The sequence below is a fragment of the Vulpes vulpes genome, chromosome 10 (assembly GCF_048418805.1).
Source record: "Vulpes vulpes isolate BD-2025 chromosome 10, VulVul3, whole genome shotgun sequence".
NCBI lineage: Eukaryota > Metazoa > Chordata > Mammalia > Carnivora > Canidae > Vulpes > Vulpes vulpes.
In genome coordinates, this window is record NC_132789.1 from 56,118,129 (window position 1) to 56,136,998 (window position 18,870).

Genomic DNA, 18,870 nt, shown 5'->3' on the forward strand with positions numbered 1-18,870 from the left:
CAATTTTTGAGGAAGAAAAAAAAATGCTGATCCTTCATAGTCTCTTTCTGAGAATAGTAGAGCAAGGGAAACTTTCTAACTGATTTGATTACAAAGTGGTATTGTCTTGATACCAAAGCAAGCCAAAAAGACATAAAAATAAAGCAGCTATAGACCACTATTCAACATGGACACAGATGCAGTATCCTAAATGAAATATTAGCAAACCAATCCAGCAAATATAAGAATATGAAAAGGGTTGCTCATCATGATCAACTGAGATTTATTCCTGGAATGCAAGTTTAGTTTAATAGCAGAAAATTGTTTAATACACTTTAATAGAATGAAAGCTTTATGATCATCTCAATAGATAAAAAAGCCTCTCACAAAATCCAACTCCCATTCTTTTTGTTTTAGATTTTTAAAAATTTTATTTAGAGAGAGAAAGAGTATGAACCTGGGGAAGGACAGAAGGAAAGGGAGAGGGACACTTGGGTGGCTCAGCAGTTTAGCACCTGCCTTTGGCCCAGGATGTGATCCTGGAGACCTAGGATCGAGTCCCACGTTGGGCTCCCCACAGGGAGCCTGTTCTCCCTATGCCTGTGTCTCTACCTCTCTCTCTCTCTCTCTCTGTCTCTCATGAATAAATAAGATCTTAAAAAAAAAAAAAAAGGAAAGGGAGAGACAGAATTTCAAGTAAACTCTGTTCTGAGGGCAGAGCATGATATGGGGCTCAATCCCATGATCAGATCATGATCTGAGCCGAAACCAAAAGTTGGTCACTCAACTGACCTAGCCACCCCCACACCCCCCAACTCCCATTCTTGATAGAACTCTCACCAAACTAGGTAGAAGGAAATTACTTCAAACTAATAAAGCATAACAAAACCTGTAGTTAACATCCTACCATGTGGTAAAAGACTGAATGCTTTTCCCTTAAGATTGAGAACAAAGAAAGGATGTCTGCTTTCACCACCATGTTTGAACATTGTAGTAGAGATTTTATTTTATTTTATTTTTAATTTTTTAAAATTTTTATTTATTTATGATAGGCACACACACAGAGAGAGAGAGGCAGAGACACAGGCAGAGGGAGAAGCAGGCTCCATGCACCAGGAGCCCGACGTGGAATTCGATCCCGGGTCTCCAAGATCGCGCCCTGGGCCAAAGGCAGGCGCCAAACCACTGTGCCACCCAGGGATCCCTGTAGTAGAGATTTTAATCATTGCAATAAGACAAGAAAAAAAAATTAAAGTCCTACCAATTGTAAAGAAAGAAGCAGTGCTGTCTTTATTTGCAAATGACATGATTTTATATTTAGAAAATCATGGGCAGCCCCGGTGGCTCAGTGATTTAGCGCTGCCTTCAGTCCAGGGCCTGATCCTGGAGACCTGGGATTGAGTCCCATGTTGGGCTCCCTGCATGGAGCCTGCTTCTCCCTCTGCCTGTGTCCCTGCCTCTCTCTGTGTGTCTCTCATGAATAAAAAAAATATTTTAAAAAATGCAAATAATTTAGAACAACTAAAACAACTTTGTAAAGGAACAAAGTTGAAATTTTTGTACTACCTGATTTCAAACCTTACTATAAAGATAGAATAATTCAGGCAGTGTGGTTTAGCATAAATATAGACTTGCAGATCAGTGGAACCGAATTATGAATCTGGAAATAAACTTTTACATTTATGGTCAATTGATTTTCCACAAATGTCCCAGGACAATTCAATGGGGATATCTAATTCCCATAAATGGTGCTAGGACAATTAGATATCCACATAGAGGAAGAACTTAGACCACTATTTCACACCATACACAAAAATCAACCAAAATACATCATAAATCTAAATATTAGAACCAAAACTATAGCATTTCTAAAAGAAAACATCAGATAATAAACTGTTTGACCTTATTCTATTTCTTAGATATGAATCAGAAGCATGATCCATAAAATTAAAAATTGATAAAGTGGGGATCCCTGGGTGGCGCAGCGGTTTGGCGCTTGCCTTTGGCCCAGGGCGCGATCCTGGAGACCTGGGATCAAATCCCACGTCGGGCTCCCGGTGCATGGAGCTTGCTTCTCCCTCTGCCTGTGTCTCTGCCTCTCTCTCTCTCTCTCTGACTATCATAAAAAAAAAAAAAAAAAAAAAATTTAAAATTGATAAAGTGGACTTTGGCAAAATAAAAATTACATGCTTTTCAAAGGACACAATTAAGAAAATGAAAAAATCAGCTACAGATTAGGAGAAAATATTTGCAAATCACATTTCTGATAAAGGGCTTGTATCCATAATCAGTAAGGAATTCTTACAACTCAGTAAAAAGACAACTCAATTTAACAATAGCCTGATTGTACATTGCTTTTTCTTGGTTTGGTCATTTTCTCCAGCCCATACAAAAGGACCAGCCTTCTATTTTCCTTCCTTCCATTCTTTCTTCTTGCCCTTTCTTTCTTTTTTTTTTTCTCCAAAAGGAAGCTCCTTATTTGTCAGGTTTCTGAATCAGTGAATCTTTGAAAAAGAGGGTTTGAATCTCAGTAAATGAAGCCAAAATCTAGGTACTCAGAACTTGTGCCCAGACAGTGGATCGCAGATGTAGGTACTGGGCAAGATAGGGTGCTTGGAAATAGTTCTGTAACTCCAGCCTCTTCTCTTGCAGATAAAGAATCCTGTGAACAAGCTTCTGAAGCCAGTGAAGCACAAACTACAGATAGTGATGACATAGTGACACCAGTATCTCTGAAATGTCCTAAGGCAGTAAGTACTGGGATAATCACTACGTATGAGACAAGGTTGTAAATAATGACATTGTGCCTAATGGCCACATAGGTGAAAATAATCCAGGGTTAATGAGCCCAATGAGAAATTTAAGCTATTTAGTTAAATTTCCATTGTGAATGAATGGAAGTCTCTCGATACAGTCTCTGTTGGAAGGATCACAGTCTTGATTGGATATAAATGAGGACTTGCCTCAATCCTTCTGTTCTTTATTGGATCCCTTGCCTGGTTCCTTCATTGTGTGCTGTGATCCATGTCCAGCTTGAGTGATGCCCATTTCTTAAATCCACCTAAGGAAAGCAGGCTTACTTTGGGAGGTGGAGGCTAGAAAAGAGGGCAAGCTCAGAGAGAGCATTCAGTTTCCAAAGTTTTAGGCCTAACATTTAAAACCTGTAATTGTAATTATTTATCAAATATTTCAGCCTCAGATCTCTTGTGGAACTAACTGGAATACATACATACACATAAATATATATATGACTAAATATCCACAGATATATTTAACAATCATTGTATTAGAGTCTTGTGGGGGGATCCCTGGGTGGCACAGCGGTTTGGCGCCTGCCTTTGGCCCAGGGCGCGATCTTGGAGACCCGGGATCGAATCCCACGTCGGGCTTCCGGGGCATGGAGCCTGCTTCTCCCTCTGCCTGTGTCTCTGCCTCTTTCTCTCTCTGTGTGTGACTATCATAAATAAATAAAAATTTTAAAAAATTTTAAAAAAATAAAAAATAAAATAAAAAAATATTAAAAAAAATAGAGTCTTGTGGGGTTATAAGTGAGGTAGGAAACAATCACTCTCTTGAGTGCTTTCTGATACATTTGTAGGTGCCCAAAAATATTTGTTGAATGAGTGACTGAAAGATTGAAATCTGACTGAGGATTATGAGCTTCATTAGAAACAATATGAGTATAGTGTGACCTCAAATCCAGTGGTTGGATTATGTAATAGAAACTCTAGGGTTTGTAAGAATTCAGAAAAGTGAAATTATTGCTGCTTTTTGGAAAGGTCAGAAAGCTCTTCCTTGAAAGTCAGAAAGGTTATTGGAGTGAGGAGAAACCACTCAACATCAGTAGACCTGGGACTGAGTCACTCAGTGGTTGAGCTTCTGCTTTTGGCCCAGGGTGTGACCCTGGGGTCCTGGGATCGAGTTGCACATGGGGCTTCCTGCACGGAGCCTGCTTTTCCCTCTGCCTGTGTCTCTACTTCTCTCTCTGTGTCTCTCATGAATAAATAAAATCTTAAAACAAAACAAAACAAAACAAAACAAAACAGTAGACCTAAACAGTTAAGATAGCAAATACTTAAGTGTATTTTCTTCTGAATTTTTACCTGTCTTATTTTTCTTTCGCCATTACATAATTAATATCTTGAGAAATGCTTATAAGATAGATCAGAGCCATAAGATGTTGGAACAGAACTATAACACATTAGAGATCATAAAGGTGAAGAAGATTAACTGATGTGTCCAGGATAGAGAGCTAGCTAGCAGAAGAGCTGATCTGCAAAGTTTCTAAACTAAGCCACCTCTCAGATCACCCTGAAAAGCCGTCAGCTGGTCAGCAAATTTTTTAACTACAAGCCAGACATATTACATTTAAAATATTATTCAGGGATCCCTGGGTAGTGCAGCGGTTTGGCACCTGCCTTTGGCCCAGGGCGCGATCCTGGAGACCCGGGATCGAATCCCACGTCGGGCTCCCGGTGCATGGAGCCTGCTTCTCCCTCTGCCTGTGTCTCTGCCTCTGTCTCTCTCTCTGTATGACTATCATAAAAAAAAAAATATTATTCAAAATTAAAGGCTCCTCAATAAGATCTCTTTTTAGAATACTGTTGTGCATCCAAAAATGCTATTGGAGAAACTAAGTATGAAAACTGAGCTTACTGGGGATCCTGGGTGCTTCAGTTGGTTAAGCATCCGACTTGGTTTCAGCTCAGGTCATGATCTCTCAGGATGGTGAGATGAAGCCCTGCACTGGGCTCTGCGTTCAGCACGATGTGTATTTAAGATTCTCCCCCTCTCCCTCTCCCTCTGCTCCTCCCCTGCTTGCACTTGCTTTCTCTTACTCTCTTAAAAATAAAAAGAAAGAAAACTGAGCTTACTTAGCAAAAACTTAGTGTTATCATCAAATTAGAATCATAGCACAGACACATAGAGTTGACCTTTGAACAACATGGGGGTTAGGAACATGATCCCTGGCACAGTTGACAATCCACATACAATTTTTGATTCCCCCCAAAACTTAACTATTGATAACCTACTGTTGACCAGAAGGCTTACCCATTATATAAACTTTTGATTAACTTGTATTTTGTATGTTATATGTATTGTATGCTGTATTCTTACGATAAAGTCAGCTATAGAAAATGTCATTAAGAAAATCATAGGGAGAAGAAAGATTTACAGTACTGTACTGTATTTTTTTCTTTTCTTTTTTTTTAAATATTTATTCATGAGAGACACACACACACAGAGGCAAAGACACAGAGAGGCAGAGGGAGAAGCAGGCTCCATACAGGGAGCCCAATGTGGGGCTCGATCCCGGAACTCGGGGATCACGACCTGAGCCAAAGGCAGTGGCTCAACCGCTGAGCCACCCAGGCATCCCTGTATTTTTTTTTTCTTAAAGATTGTATTTATTTATTCATGAGAGACACAGAGAGAGGCAGAGACCCAGGCAGAGGGAGAAGCAGGCTGCATGCAGAGAGCCCAACGCGGGACTTGATCCTGGGTCTCTACGATCACGCCCTGGGCCGAAGGCGGCGCTAAACTGCTGAGCCACCCGGGGCTGCCCTGTACTGTATTTTTTAAAAAATATTCAAGAGAGAGAGAGCATGCCTGCAGGAGCAGGAGGAGGAGAGAGGGAGAGGGACAAGCAGACTCAGAGCTGAGCACAGAGCCCACACGGACTCAGTCCCATGACCCTGAGATCACGACCTGAGCTGAAATCAAGGGACTGAGCCCCCGGGTGCTCCTGTACCGATTTATCCCAAAAAATCCACATATAAGAGGACCCATGTCATTCAAACCTCTGTTGTTCAAGAGTCAACTATACTCAATCATTATTATATTTCAGAATAGCTATGCATAAAGATCGAGGGGTTGTAGGACCAGAGATGATACTTGAGCTTTTTTTTTTTTTGCTTTCTTATGAATGATATTAAACAGTACATGTTTTTCTTTTTAAAACCTTCAAAAAAAAAAAACCTTCTTATTTTGGGGCACCTGCTCAGTGGTTGAGCTTCTGCCTTGGACCCAGGGTGTGACCCCGGGGTCCCAGGATTGAGTCCTGGGATCGGCTTCCCCGCAGGGAGCCTGCTTCTCCTCTGCCTGTGTCTCTGCCTTTCTCTCTGTGTCTCTCATGAGTAAATAAATAATATATTTAATAAATAAATAAAAACATCTTATTTTGAGATGACTAAAGATTTGTAAACAGTTGCACAAAAAATGTACAGGCAGGTGCCATGTACCATTCACATAGTTTTTTGAGTGTTTTTTCTTTTTTGGTGTACATTATTCTGAAATGTGCATTTACCATCAGTAACATTTTGGAGTCCATGCATGTTGATATATTCAGCTTTTTCTAGTTCATTTCTCTTAGCTGCTGATCAGTATTTTGTTAAAATAATATGTGACTTTTTATTTAGACAGACCTCAGTGGGCAACGCTGACTGAACTTTAATGCTCTGTACTTGACGTTCATTAACTCACCAAAGCCTCAGGGCAGCGCTGGGAGTTGTTAAGTCCTTAGTAATTGCGGGATGTCTTAGTATTTGCCAGGCTCTGTGGACACAAGATGACGACTAAGCCAGACTTGGTCCCTTCACTCTTGAATCTTACATTCTACTGAGGGAAAACAGATGTAAATCAGTGAACAAAGAAATAAGGTATTTGTTGATTTTAAATACAACAAAGAAAATTTGAATAATAATTAGCAATAGAATGGGTTGTGGCACCTGGCTGGCTAGGGGGTTGTAGGTTTGAGCCCCAGGCCGTGGGAAGAGATTACTCAAAAATAAAGTCTATATAAAAAGAGACTCCTGGGTGGCTCAGGGGGTGATCCCCGGGTCCGGGATCGGTCCCGCTTTGCGGCCCCCCCCTGCCCCCCGCAGGGAACCTGCTCCTCCCTGGGCCTGTGTCTCTGCCTCTGTGTGTGTGTGTGTGTGTATGTGTGTGTGTGTCTCTCCTGAATAAATAAATGAATCTTGGGCAGCCCTGGTAGCTCAGCGGTTTAGCGCTGCCTTCAGCCCAGGGTGGGATCTTGGAGACCCGGGATCAAGTCCCATGTCTGGCTCCCTGCGTGGAGCCTGCTTCTCCCTCTGCCTGTGTCTCTGCCTCTCTCTCTCTATGTCTCTCATGCATAAATAAATAAAATCTTAAAAAAAAAAAAAAAGAATCTTTAAAAAAATCACTAGTGAGACCCACCTAGCTGACCCATAAGTGTCAAAACCCACACTTGGGGAACACTGTGCAGAGCCGGTGTTTCCTGGGCGGGGATGGTAGGAGGGCTGTGCGAGGGTTGCCGAGAGGGCCGCATCATGGTTCTGATGTGAATTTATTGAGAAACACGGCCTCTGAGCTTCCTAGAAGGCCCAAGAGCTCTGCTTGCTTCTCAAGAGAAGAAAAGACTGGGGTGGGGGTAGATCTTTGGAGAAGTGAGGGTATTGGCCCGGCAAGCTGCAGGACCGGAGAGCGCTCCCAGATGACAAGGGCCAGCCGGGGCCATTGGGGCCATCCCGGATGCTCCTTGTGTGTCATGACAGGGCCGTAACCCTGCCCTCCGCTTATTTCTTGGAACTGCAAGGAACTCCCGGTGTTCCTAATACAAAAACGGGCACCGGGCGTGGGGAAAGCGAGGCCAGGGCCGCGGCGGCAACTCCGCAGCGGGGGCGAAGGCCTGGCCCCCTGGCAGGCACCTGTGGGGTGGGAGGCTCTGGGGGCAGCTTTGCCTCTCGCCCATTCCCAAGCTCCGTTAGACGGAATATGTCTAAGGTTGCGTCCGGGAGGGTAGCGTGCTAATCAGATGGAGCATCGCTAATCTATAGGAAATAAGTAAGAGTTTTCCTTGTCAGGACTCGGAGAAGATGTGCGTTGAAGTTATCTCCCTGGCCTTCAACCCAGAGGCCGAAGTGATGGGTGATGAGACTGTGAGGCAGGTGTACGTAGAGTACAAGTTCTGCGATGTGCCCTTGTCAGAGACAGAGACTCCGGTGTCCCTGAGGAAACCGAGGGCAGGAGAAGAGATCCACTTCCACTTCAGCAAAGGTGACGCATCCCTTGTGATTGGCTGGGAGGCGGTTCTGAGGGCTCAGGCCTGCCCAGCCCAGCCAACGGGCTGGAGGCAGCCATTTTCTTTTATTTATCAAAGTGATATATGCATATGGTCTTACTTAATTTTTTGTTTTTAAAATATTTTACTGTTTTTTATTTTAATTCCAGTACAGTTCGCATACAGTGTTATAGTAGCTTTAGGTGCACAACATAAGGTGGGACAAATCTATACCTTATTCAGCGCTCCTCGTGGTGCACACACCCTTGCAATCCATCACCTATTTCACCCATCCCCCTACCCTCCTCTTCTCCATACTTAAGAGTCCGAATTTTTGGTTTGTCTCTTTTTTTTTTCTGGTGTTCATTGTTATTTCACTCACCCTTCTATCCTCTAGATCCATCCACAGTGGCTGCATCAGTTTGCATTCCCACCAACAGTGCAAGAGATTTCCTTTTTCTCCACATCCTCGCCAACACTTGCTGTTGGTTGTGTTTTTAGTTTTAGCCATTCTGACAGGTGTGAGGTGAGATCTCATTGTGCTTTTGATTTGCGTTTCCCCGATGGTGAGTGATTTTAATCATCTTTTTATGTGTCTGCTGGACATCTGGTGAAATGTCTGTTCATGTCTTGTGCCCTTCTTTTATTTTTTTGTTTTTTTATTTTTATTTTTTATTTTTTTTCCTACTTTTAAATAAGATTATTTGTTTTTTGAGTGTTCAGTTATATCAGGTCTTTATATATTTTGGGTACTAACCTGTAAAGGGTGTGTCATTTGCAAATATCTTCTTCCATTCACAAGGTTGCCTTTTAATTTTGTTGATTTTTTCCTTTGCTGTGTAGAAGATTTTTATTTTTATTTATTTTTATTTTATTTTTAAAGATTTTATTTATTTATTAGAGACACAGCGAATGAGAGAGAGAGGGGCAGAGAAACAGGCAGAGGGAGAAGCAGGCTCCATGCACCGGGAGCCCGATGCAGGACTCGATCCCGGGTCTCCAGGATCACGCCCTGGGCCAAAGGCAGGCGCCAAACCGCTGCACCACCCAGGGATCCCCAAAGATTTTTATTTTGATGTAGTTCCAGTAGTTTGTTTTTCTTTTATGTCACTTGCCTTAGGAGACATGTTTAGAAAGAAGTTGCTATGGCCGACGTCTGAGAAGTTACCGTCTGTGCTCTCTTCTAGGATTTTTATGGTTTCAGGTCTCAAATTTAAGACTTTAATCTATGTTGAGTTTATTTGTGTGTGTGATGTAAGAAAGTGGTCCAGTTTCATTCTTTTGCTGTAGCTGTTCAGTTTTCCTGACACCATATGTTGAAGAGACTTTTTTCTGTTGCATATTTTTGCTTCCTTTGTCAAAAATCAATTGACCATGTAATTGTGGTTTTGTTTCTGGGCTCTCTATTCTGCTCCATTGATCTATGTGTCTGTTTCTGTGCCAGCACCACACTGTTTTGATGACTGCACCTTTGTAGTGTATCTTGAAATCTTGGAGATTGTGATCCCTCCAGCTTTTTCTTTTTCAAGATTATTTGGCCTATTTCGGATCTTTTGTGGTTCCGTACAAATTTTAGGAATATTGATTCTAGTAATATTTATTTTACTGTGAAGAATGCTGGTGATATTTTGATAGGGGTTGCAATAAATCTGTAGATTCCTTTGGATAGCATGGACGTTTGAACGATATTTGTTCTTCCAATCAATGCACATGGAATATCTTTCCATTTGTTTGTGTCCTCTTTAATTTCTTTCATCATTGTTTTATAGTTTTCAGAGTACAGGTCTTTCATCTCCTTGGTTAAATTTGTTCCTAAAAAATATTTTATTATTTTTGGTGCAATTGTAAATGAGATTGCTTTCTTAATTTCTTTTTCTGTTACCTCATTATTGTACATAGAAATGCAATGAGGAGTGCCTGGTGGCTCAGTTGGTTAAGCATCTGACTCTTAATCTAAGTTCAGGTCTTGATCTCAGGGTTGTGAGTTCAAGCCCAGTGTGGAGCCTACTGAAAATAATAATAATAAGAAGAATAAGAATAAGAATAAGAAAAGCAGCAGATTTCTGTTTTTCATTTTGTATCCTGCGACCTTACTAAATTCATTTATCAGTTCTAATAGTTTTTTGGTGGAGTCTTTAGGGTTTTCTATACATAGTATCATGTTATCTGCAAATAGTGAAAGTTTTACTCTTCCTTACCAATTTGGATGCTTTCTTTTTTCTTTTTAAGATTTTATTTATTTATTCAGGAGAACACAGGATCAGGATCAAGCCCTGGGCTGAAGGTGGCGCTAAACCACTTAGCCACCTGGGCTGCCCTAATTCTTTTTTCTTATCTGATTCCTGTGGCTACTACTTCCGATACTGTGTTGAATAAAAGTGGTAAGAAAGAACATCCTTGTCTTGTTTCTGGTCTTAGTGGGAGAGCTCTCAGTTTTTCACCATTATGATGTTCGCTGTGGGTTTTCCATTATGGCCTTTTTTATGTTGAAGAATGTCACCTCTAAACCTACTTTGTTGAGGGGTTTTTATCATGAATGGATATTGTACTTTGTCAAATGCTTCCTCTCCATTTATTGAAATGATCTTACTGATGCGATGTATCACATTGACTGATTTGCAAATATTGAAATACCCTTGTATCCTGGAAATAAACCCCACTTGATCGTGGTGAATGATTTTTTAAATGTATTGTTAGATTTGGTTTGCTAATATTTTGTTGAGGATTTTTGCATCTGTGTTCATAAGAGACACTGGCCTGTAGTTCTCTTTTTTGTAGTGTCTTTATCTGGTTTGGTATCAGGATAATGCTGGCCTCATGGAATGAATTTTGAAGTTTTCTTGCTTCTTGTATTTTTAGGAATATTTGAGATATTAGGTATTAACACTTCTTTAAATGTTTGGTAGAGGGATCCCTAGGTGGCTCAGCGGTTTAGCGCCTGCCTTTGGCCCAGGGCGTGATCGTGGAGTCCCGGGATTGAGTCCCATCAGGCTCCCGGCATGGAGCCTGCTTCTCCCTCCTCCTGTGTCTCTGCCTCTCTCTCTCTGTCTATGATAAATAAATAAATAAATCTTAAAAAAAAATAAATGTTTGGTAGAATTTGGGGATCCCTGGGTGGCTCAGTGGTTTAGTGTCTTCACTAAGACACTTCAGCCCAGGGCATGATCCTGGAATCCCGGATTCTAGTCCCACATTGGCTCCCTGCATGGAGCCTGCTTCTCTCTCAGCCTGTGTCTCTGCCTCTCTCTCTCTCTCTGTGTACACTCTCATGAATAAATAAATAAGATCTTTAGAAAAAAAAAATGTTTGGTAGAATTTGCCTGTGAAGCCATCTGGTCCTGGACTTTTGTTTGTTTTTTTGGTAATTGGTCTATTCAAATTTTCTGTTTCTTGTTTCTAGGAATTTGTCTGTTTCTTCTGGGTTGTCCAATTTGTTGGCATATAATTTTTCATAATATTCTCTTACAATCCTTTGTATTTCTGTGGTGTCAATTGCTTTTCATTTCAATTTCCTCTTTCATTTCTGATTTTGTTTATTTGAGTACCGCCGCCCCACCTGTGGATGAGTTCGTCTTTCCAAAGAACTAGTTCCTGGTTTCATTGATCTGTTCTATTATTTTTTTTAAAGTTTCTATTTCTTTTATTTCTGCTTTACTTTTTATTATTTCCTTCCTTCTGCTGGTTTTTGGTCTTGTTTGTTCTTGTTTATTTCATTCCTTTAGGTATAATGTTATAGGTTGTTTTTTTGGAATTTTTCTTGCTTCTCGAGTTAGGCCTGTATTCTTATACACTTCCCTCTTAGAATAGCTTTTGCTGCATCCCAGGTTTTGGACCATTGTATTTTCATTTGTCCCCATGTATCTTTTAATTTCCTTTTTGATTTCTTGGTTGACACATTTGTTGTTTAGTGGTGTGTTATTTAACCTCCATGTATTTGTGCTCTCTCCAGACTTTTACTTGTGGTTGGTTTCTGGTTTCATAACATTATGATCAGAAAAGATAGATGGTGGGGCACCTGGGTGGCACAATTGGTTGGACATCCAACTCTTGGTTTCAGCTCCGGTCATGATCTCAGGGTTGTGGGATCAGGCCCTGAGTTGGGCTCCTCACTGCTTGGAATTCTGTCTTCCTCTGCCCCTCCCACTTCTGTGTGTGTGTTCTCTCTCTCACAAATAAATAAATCTTTAAAAAAAAAAAAAAAGAGGGGATCCCTGGGTGGCTCAGTGGTTTGGCACCTGCCTTCCGCCCAGGTTGTGATCCTGGAGTCCCAGGATCGAGTCCCACGTCAGGCTCCCTGCATGGAGCCTGCTTCTCCCTCTGCCTGTGTCTCTGCCTCTCTCTCTGTGTGTCTCATGAATGAATAAAATCTTTGAAAAAAAAAAAAGAGCAGATACATGGTATGACTCTGATCTTTTTAAATTTTTTGAGACTTGTGGCCTTATATGTGATCTATTCTGGAGACTGTTGCACATACACTTGAAAAGAATGTGTATTCTGCTGTTTTGGGATGGAATGTTCTGAATATATCCGTTAAATCCATCTGGTCCAATGTGTCATTCAAAACCACTGTTTCCTTGTTGATTTTCTGTTTGGATGATCTGTCCATTGATGTAAGTGGGATTGTGCATATGGTTTTAAAATATCAAATAGGCCTAGAAAGATTTTTAATTAAAGTTAAACAGTCCTGTGGTACCTGGGTGGCTCAGTGGTTGAGTGTCTGCCTTTGGCTCGAGTTGTGGTCCCGGGATCCTGGGATCGAGTCCTGCATCATCAGGTTCCTTGTGGGAGGCCTGCTTCTCCCTCTGCCTGTGTCTCTGCCTCTCTCTCTCTCTGTGTCTCTCATGAATAAATAAATAAAATCTTGTAAAAAAAAATAAACAGTCCCTTTTTTCCATTCCTTCTCCACAAATCAATCCGTTGTCATCCCCAGCCTTCTCAGTCCACCAACCTCTTATCACTTTTTCTGCTGTATCTTGTATTTTATTTATTTTATTTTATTTTTTTGTAACTTGTTATTTAACTCCATATTTCTGAGTAATGTTTCTGTTGCAATTTCCTAACACACCAGTTTTAGATATTATCTGCTCACTTCCTGTCATGGCACATAAAATTTGTCTCTTACTCTACATCCATGTTCCCTTCCTCCCATATAGTTGGATCATAACTTTCATTTAATCCAACCCTAGTTGTCTCCATTATTATGGATATGTAAATATTCTTTTTTTAAAAAAAGATTTTATTTATTTATTCATGAGAGACACAGAGAGGCAGAGACACAGGCAGAGGGGGAAGCAGGCTCCATGCAGGGAGCCTGACGTGGGACTGGATCCCAGGTCTCTGGGATCAAGCCCTGAGCTGAATGCAGACGTTTAACCACTGGGCCACCCAGGCATCCCTGGATATGTAAATATTCTTATAGAACCAAGTGGCATGCCATGGTTATATTTCCTTTTTTGTTTATTATTTTGCATGAATTTTTCATTTGCTCCATTTTCATTATGCCTGTTGTAGTTCTTTTCACATCCTCTAACCACTTTCCAAGTTTTCCAATAATCAAACCTGTCAAATGATGCATCAATTGTTTTTCCTTGAAGACCTCTCTTCAGCCCAGCATTCAGCAATTACCGGCTGCTGCCATTTGGAGAATTTGATTTAATTCTCACTATTCTAGATTTCCTGTCTCCTGGGTTCTCTGTAATCCTCTGATTCACTTCTAATGGATCATATTTTGTCTTTTAGAGAAAGAATATATTGGAAGGAAACATTTTGAGAGAATGATGCATGAAATCTCTGTATTCTACTCCTTTATTCAGTTGATTATTAGGCAAGCATAGAAATCTGTTTTTAAAACATTGTTATTCAGAATTTCAAGGCAGTTGGTCAGTGGTCTTCGCCAGGAGTCTAGCCTTTGTATGACAGCTACCTCTACGTGTCCAGAAGGCTTTAACATTTTGTTATCTTTAGTGTTCTTAAATTTCAGAATAATGTGTATATTTTCCTCTAATTGTTCTAGCCGTTCAGGGGGCTCTTTCAATCTGGAAGCTTGTGGCTTTTAATTCTGGGAAATTTTGTTGCATTTCTTTGATAATTTTGTCCCCACGATTTTCTTTTTTTTTTTTCTTTTTTTTTGATTTTCTTTTTTTTAGTAGAGTTTCTGAACTTCCGAATTGATGTTCTGATTTTTTAATTTCCTTCCTATAATCCTACCTCTACCTTTTCTTTGTATTTTGGGTAAATTTCCTTAAGTTTTTTTTAAGATTGTATTTTTAAGTATGGCTCGGCCCGTTAAGCGTCTGACTGTTGGCTTCAGCCGAGGTTGTGAGGTCCACCCGGTCCGCGGGGGCTTGGAGCCTGCTTAGGGTTCCCTCTCTCTCCTTCTGCTCGTCTCCCAAAACAAACAAAAACAACGCACACTGTAAGGAGGGGTGGGGGTGGGGGCTCAGTTCCCACCGGGGTCTTACTCCGTGACCCGCGGGCCCGCACTTCCTCCTTCCTCCATCACCAAGGTCCTGAGGTCGGTCCTGGATGTGCGCGGGCCGCTGGGGAGGCAGCCTGGGGGCGCGGTTCTCCCTCGGCCCCCGCTGCAGGCTGCCCCCCCCGCCCCCCGCCCCCCTGGCCCGCGTGCCCCGCACCCCTGCGGCCCCGGCTGCTGCAGCGGAGGAGGGTCTGGGGCTGCCGCGGTCCTGCGCAGACACGGGGGTGGGGTGGGGGAACTGGGGAGGCGGAGCTGGGGGGGACGGAGTTGGGGGGCCCGGAGCTGGGGGGGCGGAGCTGGGGGGCCCAGAGCTTGGGGGGTCAGAGCTGGGGGCCCGGAGGTGGGGGGCCCGGAGCTGGGGGGGCAGAGCTTGGGGGGCCAGGAGCTGGGGGGCCCGGAGCTGGGGGGGCGGAGCTTGGGGGGGCAGAGCTGGGGGCCCGGAGGTGGGGGTCCCGGAGCTGGGGGGCCAGGAGCTGGGGGGGCGGAGCTTGGGGGGGCAGAGCTGGGGGGCCCGGAGGTGGGGGTCCCGGAGCTGGGGGGCCAGGAGCTGGGGGGGCGGAGCTGGGGGGGCAGAGCTTGGGGGGCCCAGAGGTGGGGGGCCAGGAGCTGGGGGGCCCGGAGCTGGGGGGGCGGAGCTTGGGGGGGCAGAGCTGGGGGCCCGGAGGTGGGGGTCCCGGAGCTGGGGGGGCGGAGCTGGGGGGCCCAGAGCTTGGGGGGTCAGAGCTGGGGGCCCGGAGGTGGGGGGCCCGGAGCTGGGGGGGCAGAGCTTGGGGGGCCAGGAGCTGGGGGGCCCGGAGCTGGGGGGGCGGAGCTTGGGGGGGCAGAGCTGGGGGCCCGGAGGTGGGGGTCCCGGAGCTGGGGGGCCAGGAGCTGGGGGGGCGGAGCTTGGGGGGGCAGAGCTGGGGGGCCCGGAGGTGGGGGTCCCGGAGCTGGGGGGCCAGGAGCTGGGGGGGCGGAGCTGGGGGGGCAGAGCTTGGGGGGCCCAGAGGTGGGGGGCCAGGAGCTGGGGGGCCCGGAGCTGGGGGGGCGGAGCTTGGGGGGGCAGAGCTGGGGGCCCGGAGGTGGGGGTCCCGGAGCTGGGGGGCCAGGAGCTGGGGGGGCGGAGCTTGGGGGGGCAGAGCTGGGGGGCCCGGAGGTGGGGGTCCCGGAGCTGGGGGGCCAGGAGCTGGGGGGGCGGAGCTGGGGGGGCAGAGCTGGGGGGCCCGGAGGTGGGGGGCCAGGAGCTGGGGGGCCAGGAGCTGTGGGGGCGGAGCTGGGGGGGCAGAGCTGGGGGGCCCGGAGGTGGGGGTCCCGGAGCTGTGGGGCCAGGAGCTGTGGGGGCGGAGCTGGGGGGGCAGAGCTGGGGGGCCCGGAGGTGGGGGTCCCGGAGCTGGGGGGCCAGGAGCTGGGGGGGCGGAGCTGGGGGGGCAGAGCTTGGGGGGCCCAGAGGTGGGGGGCCAGGAGCTGGGGGGCCCGGAGCTGGGGGGGCGGAGCTTGGGGGGGCAGAGCTGGGGGGCCCGGAGGTGGGGGTCCCGGAGCTTGGGGGCCAGGAGCTGGGGGGGCGGAGCTGGGGGAGGTCCCGGAGTTGGGGGGCGGAGCTGGGGGGCCCAGGCGGCCCTCGGGTGCCCGCGGCGCGGCGGCGCTGACCCTCGGCTTCCCCTCCCCGAGCCCAGTGATCCACCTGGACCCGCTGACGCACGCGACCCGAAGGCAGTTCCTGCGCGACGCGCTGAGCGGACAGGGCCCCGAGCAAGGACGGTAAGGGCGCCTGCGCGAGGGGGGGGGGATCCCGGCAGCCCCAGCCCGCCGCCCCCTGAGCGCGTCCGCCTCCGGCGACTCCGACCCGGCCTGGGGCCGGACCGCGAGGCGCCCCCACGCATGGCCGCAGGACACAGGCCGCTCGCCGCCCGCTCTCCCGACGGTTCCATGTTTAGGGTCGTCCAGTAGCCTCCACACCCGGCTCGGAGCCCAGCGCGGGGCCTGAACTCACAACCCCGAGATCAAGGTGTGACCTGGGGGCAGCCGGGGGGCGCAGCGGTTGAGCGCCGCCTTCAGCCCGGGGCCTGATCCTGGGGCTCTGGGTTCGAGTCCTGCCGGGCTCCCTGCGGGGAGCCTGCCTCTCCCTCTCCGTCTGTCTCTCTGTCTCTCTTGAATAAATTAAAAAAAAAAAAAAAGGCCGTGCCCCGCCCGAGAGCCGCGCAGGCCCCGAGGCTGGGTCTTCACAGCCCCGTCTGCAGGGTCGCGCTGACCGTGGTGCGGCTGCGCTGAGCTGTGGGCTGGCCCCGTTTCAGGCCGGTGTCCCTGCTACTCCCGCGACCCCAGGAGACCCCCCCCCCCGGAGGTCCCCAGCGAAATGCACGGGACGGTTCCGAACAAACGGGCTCACGGTTTCGCTGACATCTGGAACTCAGATGTGAGTGGGCGTCTGCTTGCGGTTTTCGTTTGGGGCCGGATCAGCGACCGGCGTCCCCCCAGGCGTGTGGCGGGAGCCTGCTGGGCGCCGCCTTGGCCCCGCACGTTCCTGGACTTGCCCGGACTCCGTGTGCCTCCGGCCGGGAAGGGCCCCACGAGCCCCGGGCGCGCAGGGTCTGGGCAGGGTCACCCGCGCAGCCGGCCTCCAGCCCCCGGCCTCCCGCCCCCGGCCCCCGGCCTCGGGCCCCCGGCCTGCAGCTGGCCCCCGGCCTCCATGCCCGACTTACTGTCTCTCTTCCGCCCCCCGTGTTCCTGGGACACTCCCTCCCTTCCCTCTCTCGCAGTGGTAGGCCTTTTTCTGGGGGGCGGGTTTCCTATTCAGTTTTAGGTCCCGATTTCTACCTCCCTTCCTGCCGCCGCCCCCGGGCCAGGTTGTGGGCCTCTAAGGAGGCCGCGTGGCTCCAAGGCCTGACCCCACTCGGGGCCCTCTCGTCCCTGAGCATCACTGGGCGCGGCCTCTGGGCCACACCTGAGACCACGAAGTGTGTCGGAGGCGCCAGGGTCTGGCGCGCTCAGGGAAGCCTCCGACCCTGATCTCAGCGCAGCTCTTGACCTCGGGGCTGTGAGTCGAAAAATACACACACGCACACACACAAGACATTCGCACAGCGGCCTGGACCCAGAAAGGGCGACTCGGCGGCGCCGCGACCCCTCAGCGGCTGACCCCTCACAGACGAGTGTCGCTTGGGGCCCAGCCAGGTCACTCTCAGGATTTCTGCTTTTTGGCTTGATCCTGGCCAGCTGCGATTTTAAGAGCCTGAGGTTTTAGCCACACTCTTGCTTCCTTAGCACTATTAGTGACCAGTATCTGCTTTTAAAAAATTACTAGGGATCCACAGTGTCCAGAATAGGAAACCCAGCAAAGGGCAGGTTGCCTGGGGGCCTCCCAGGGGAGGGGCGTGCCACCGTGAGCACAGCCTGGGGGCAGTCTGAGTTCACCGAACACACCGAATTGTGCACTTTAAAATGGTTGAGATAGTGAACTTATGTGCGAACTTTATCTCAACGAATCTAGTAGGTGCTAGGTGTTAGGTGCTAGAACTCAGTGCCGTTGTTTGCTGGGCCGAATCCAGAGAACAAGGGGGGTGGTCGCCTGCTCACCACGGGTGGAGGTGCCGGCGCCCCAGGGCCCCTGCCTCCAGGCTTGCGGCTTGGAGGAACCCGCTTTTTAACATATATATTTTTTTTTTAATTTTATTTATTTTTTTTTTTAAATTTTTTTTTTTTAATTTTTTATTTATTTATGATAGTCACAGAGAGAGAGAGAGAGAGAGGCAGAGACACAGGCGGAGGGAGAAGCAGGCTCCATGCACCGGGAGCCCGACGCGGGATTCGATCCCGGGTCTCCAGGATCGCGCCCCGGGCCAAAGGCAGGCGCCAAACCGCTGCGCCACCCAGGGATCCCGGAACCCGCTTTTTAAACATTTTGCAATTCTGTATTCCTTCTGTCTTTCTCTGCTCCAGCTTGATACCCAAATTTTCTTTTATTTAGTAATCTAAAACTCTTCTCATTCTCCTATAATCTTGGTTTGTGTGCAGATACCTTCACTGCCCTGGTCAAATCTTTCTTTCTTTCTTTCCTTTTCTTTTTTCTTCCTTTTTGTTCTTAAGATTTTATTTGACACACACACACAGAGAGAGAGAGAGAGAGAGAAAGAGAGAGAGAGCGCACAAGCAGAGGGAACAACAGACTCCCCGCTGAGCAGGGAGCCCTGGACCCTGGGACCATGACCTGAACCTGAACCCCAGGGCAGAGGCTTAACTAACTGAACCCGCGGGGGCTCCTGCTGGCCCCAGATCTTTCTTCAGAGCTGCAGGCTCTCTTGCAAAGCATCTCGTCTAAACAGTTTTGACACAACTTGATCAACTACACCGTCTCAGTCTTCATTCCAGCCTCCCCGGGCCTGGCGTTGCTTCGCACAGG

At 47.2% G+C, this 18,870-nt stretch overlaps 1 protein-coding gene across 1 annotated transcript in view; it reads left to right on the plus strand.

Moving 5' to 3' along the window:
- Positions 1 to 18,870, plus strand: part of RPGRIP1 (RPGR interacting protein 1) — a 41,928-nt gene that overhangs the window by 20,523 nt on the left and 2,535 nt on the right. Inside the window, exons 11-13 of the mRNA XM_072724402.1 lie at positions 2,632 to 2,729; positions 7,824 to 8,016; positions 16,148 to 16,232. Coding sequence (XP_072580503.1) covers positions 2,632 to 2,729; positions 7,824 to 8,016; positions 16,148 to 16,232 — 376 coding nt within the window. The remainder of the gene's footprint in view (positions 1 to 2,631; positions 2,730 to 7,823; positions 8,017 to 16,147; positions 16,233 to 18,870) is intronic.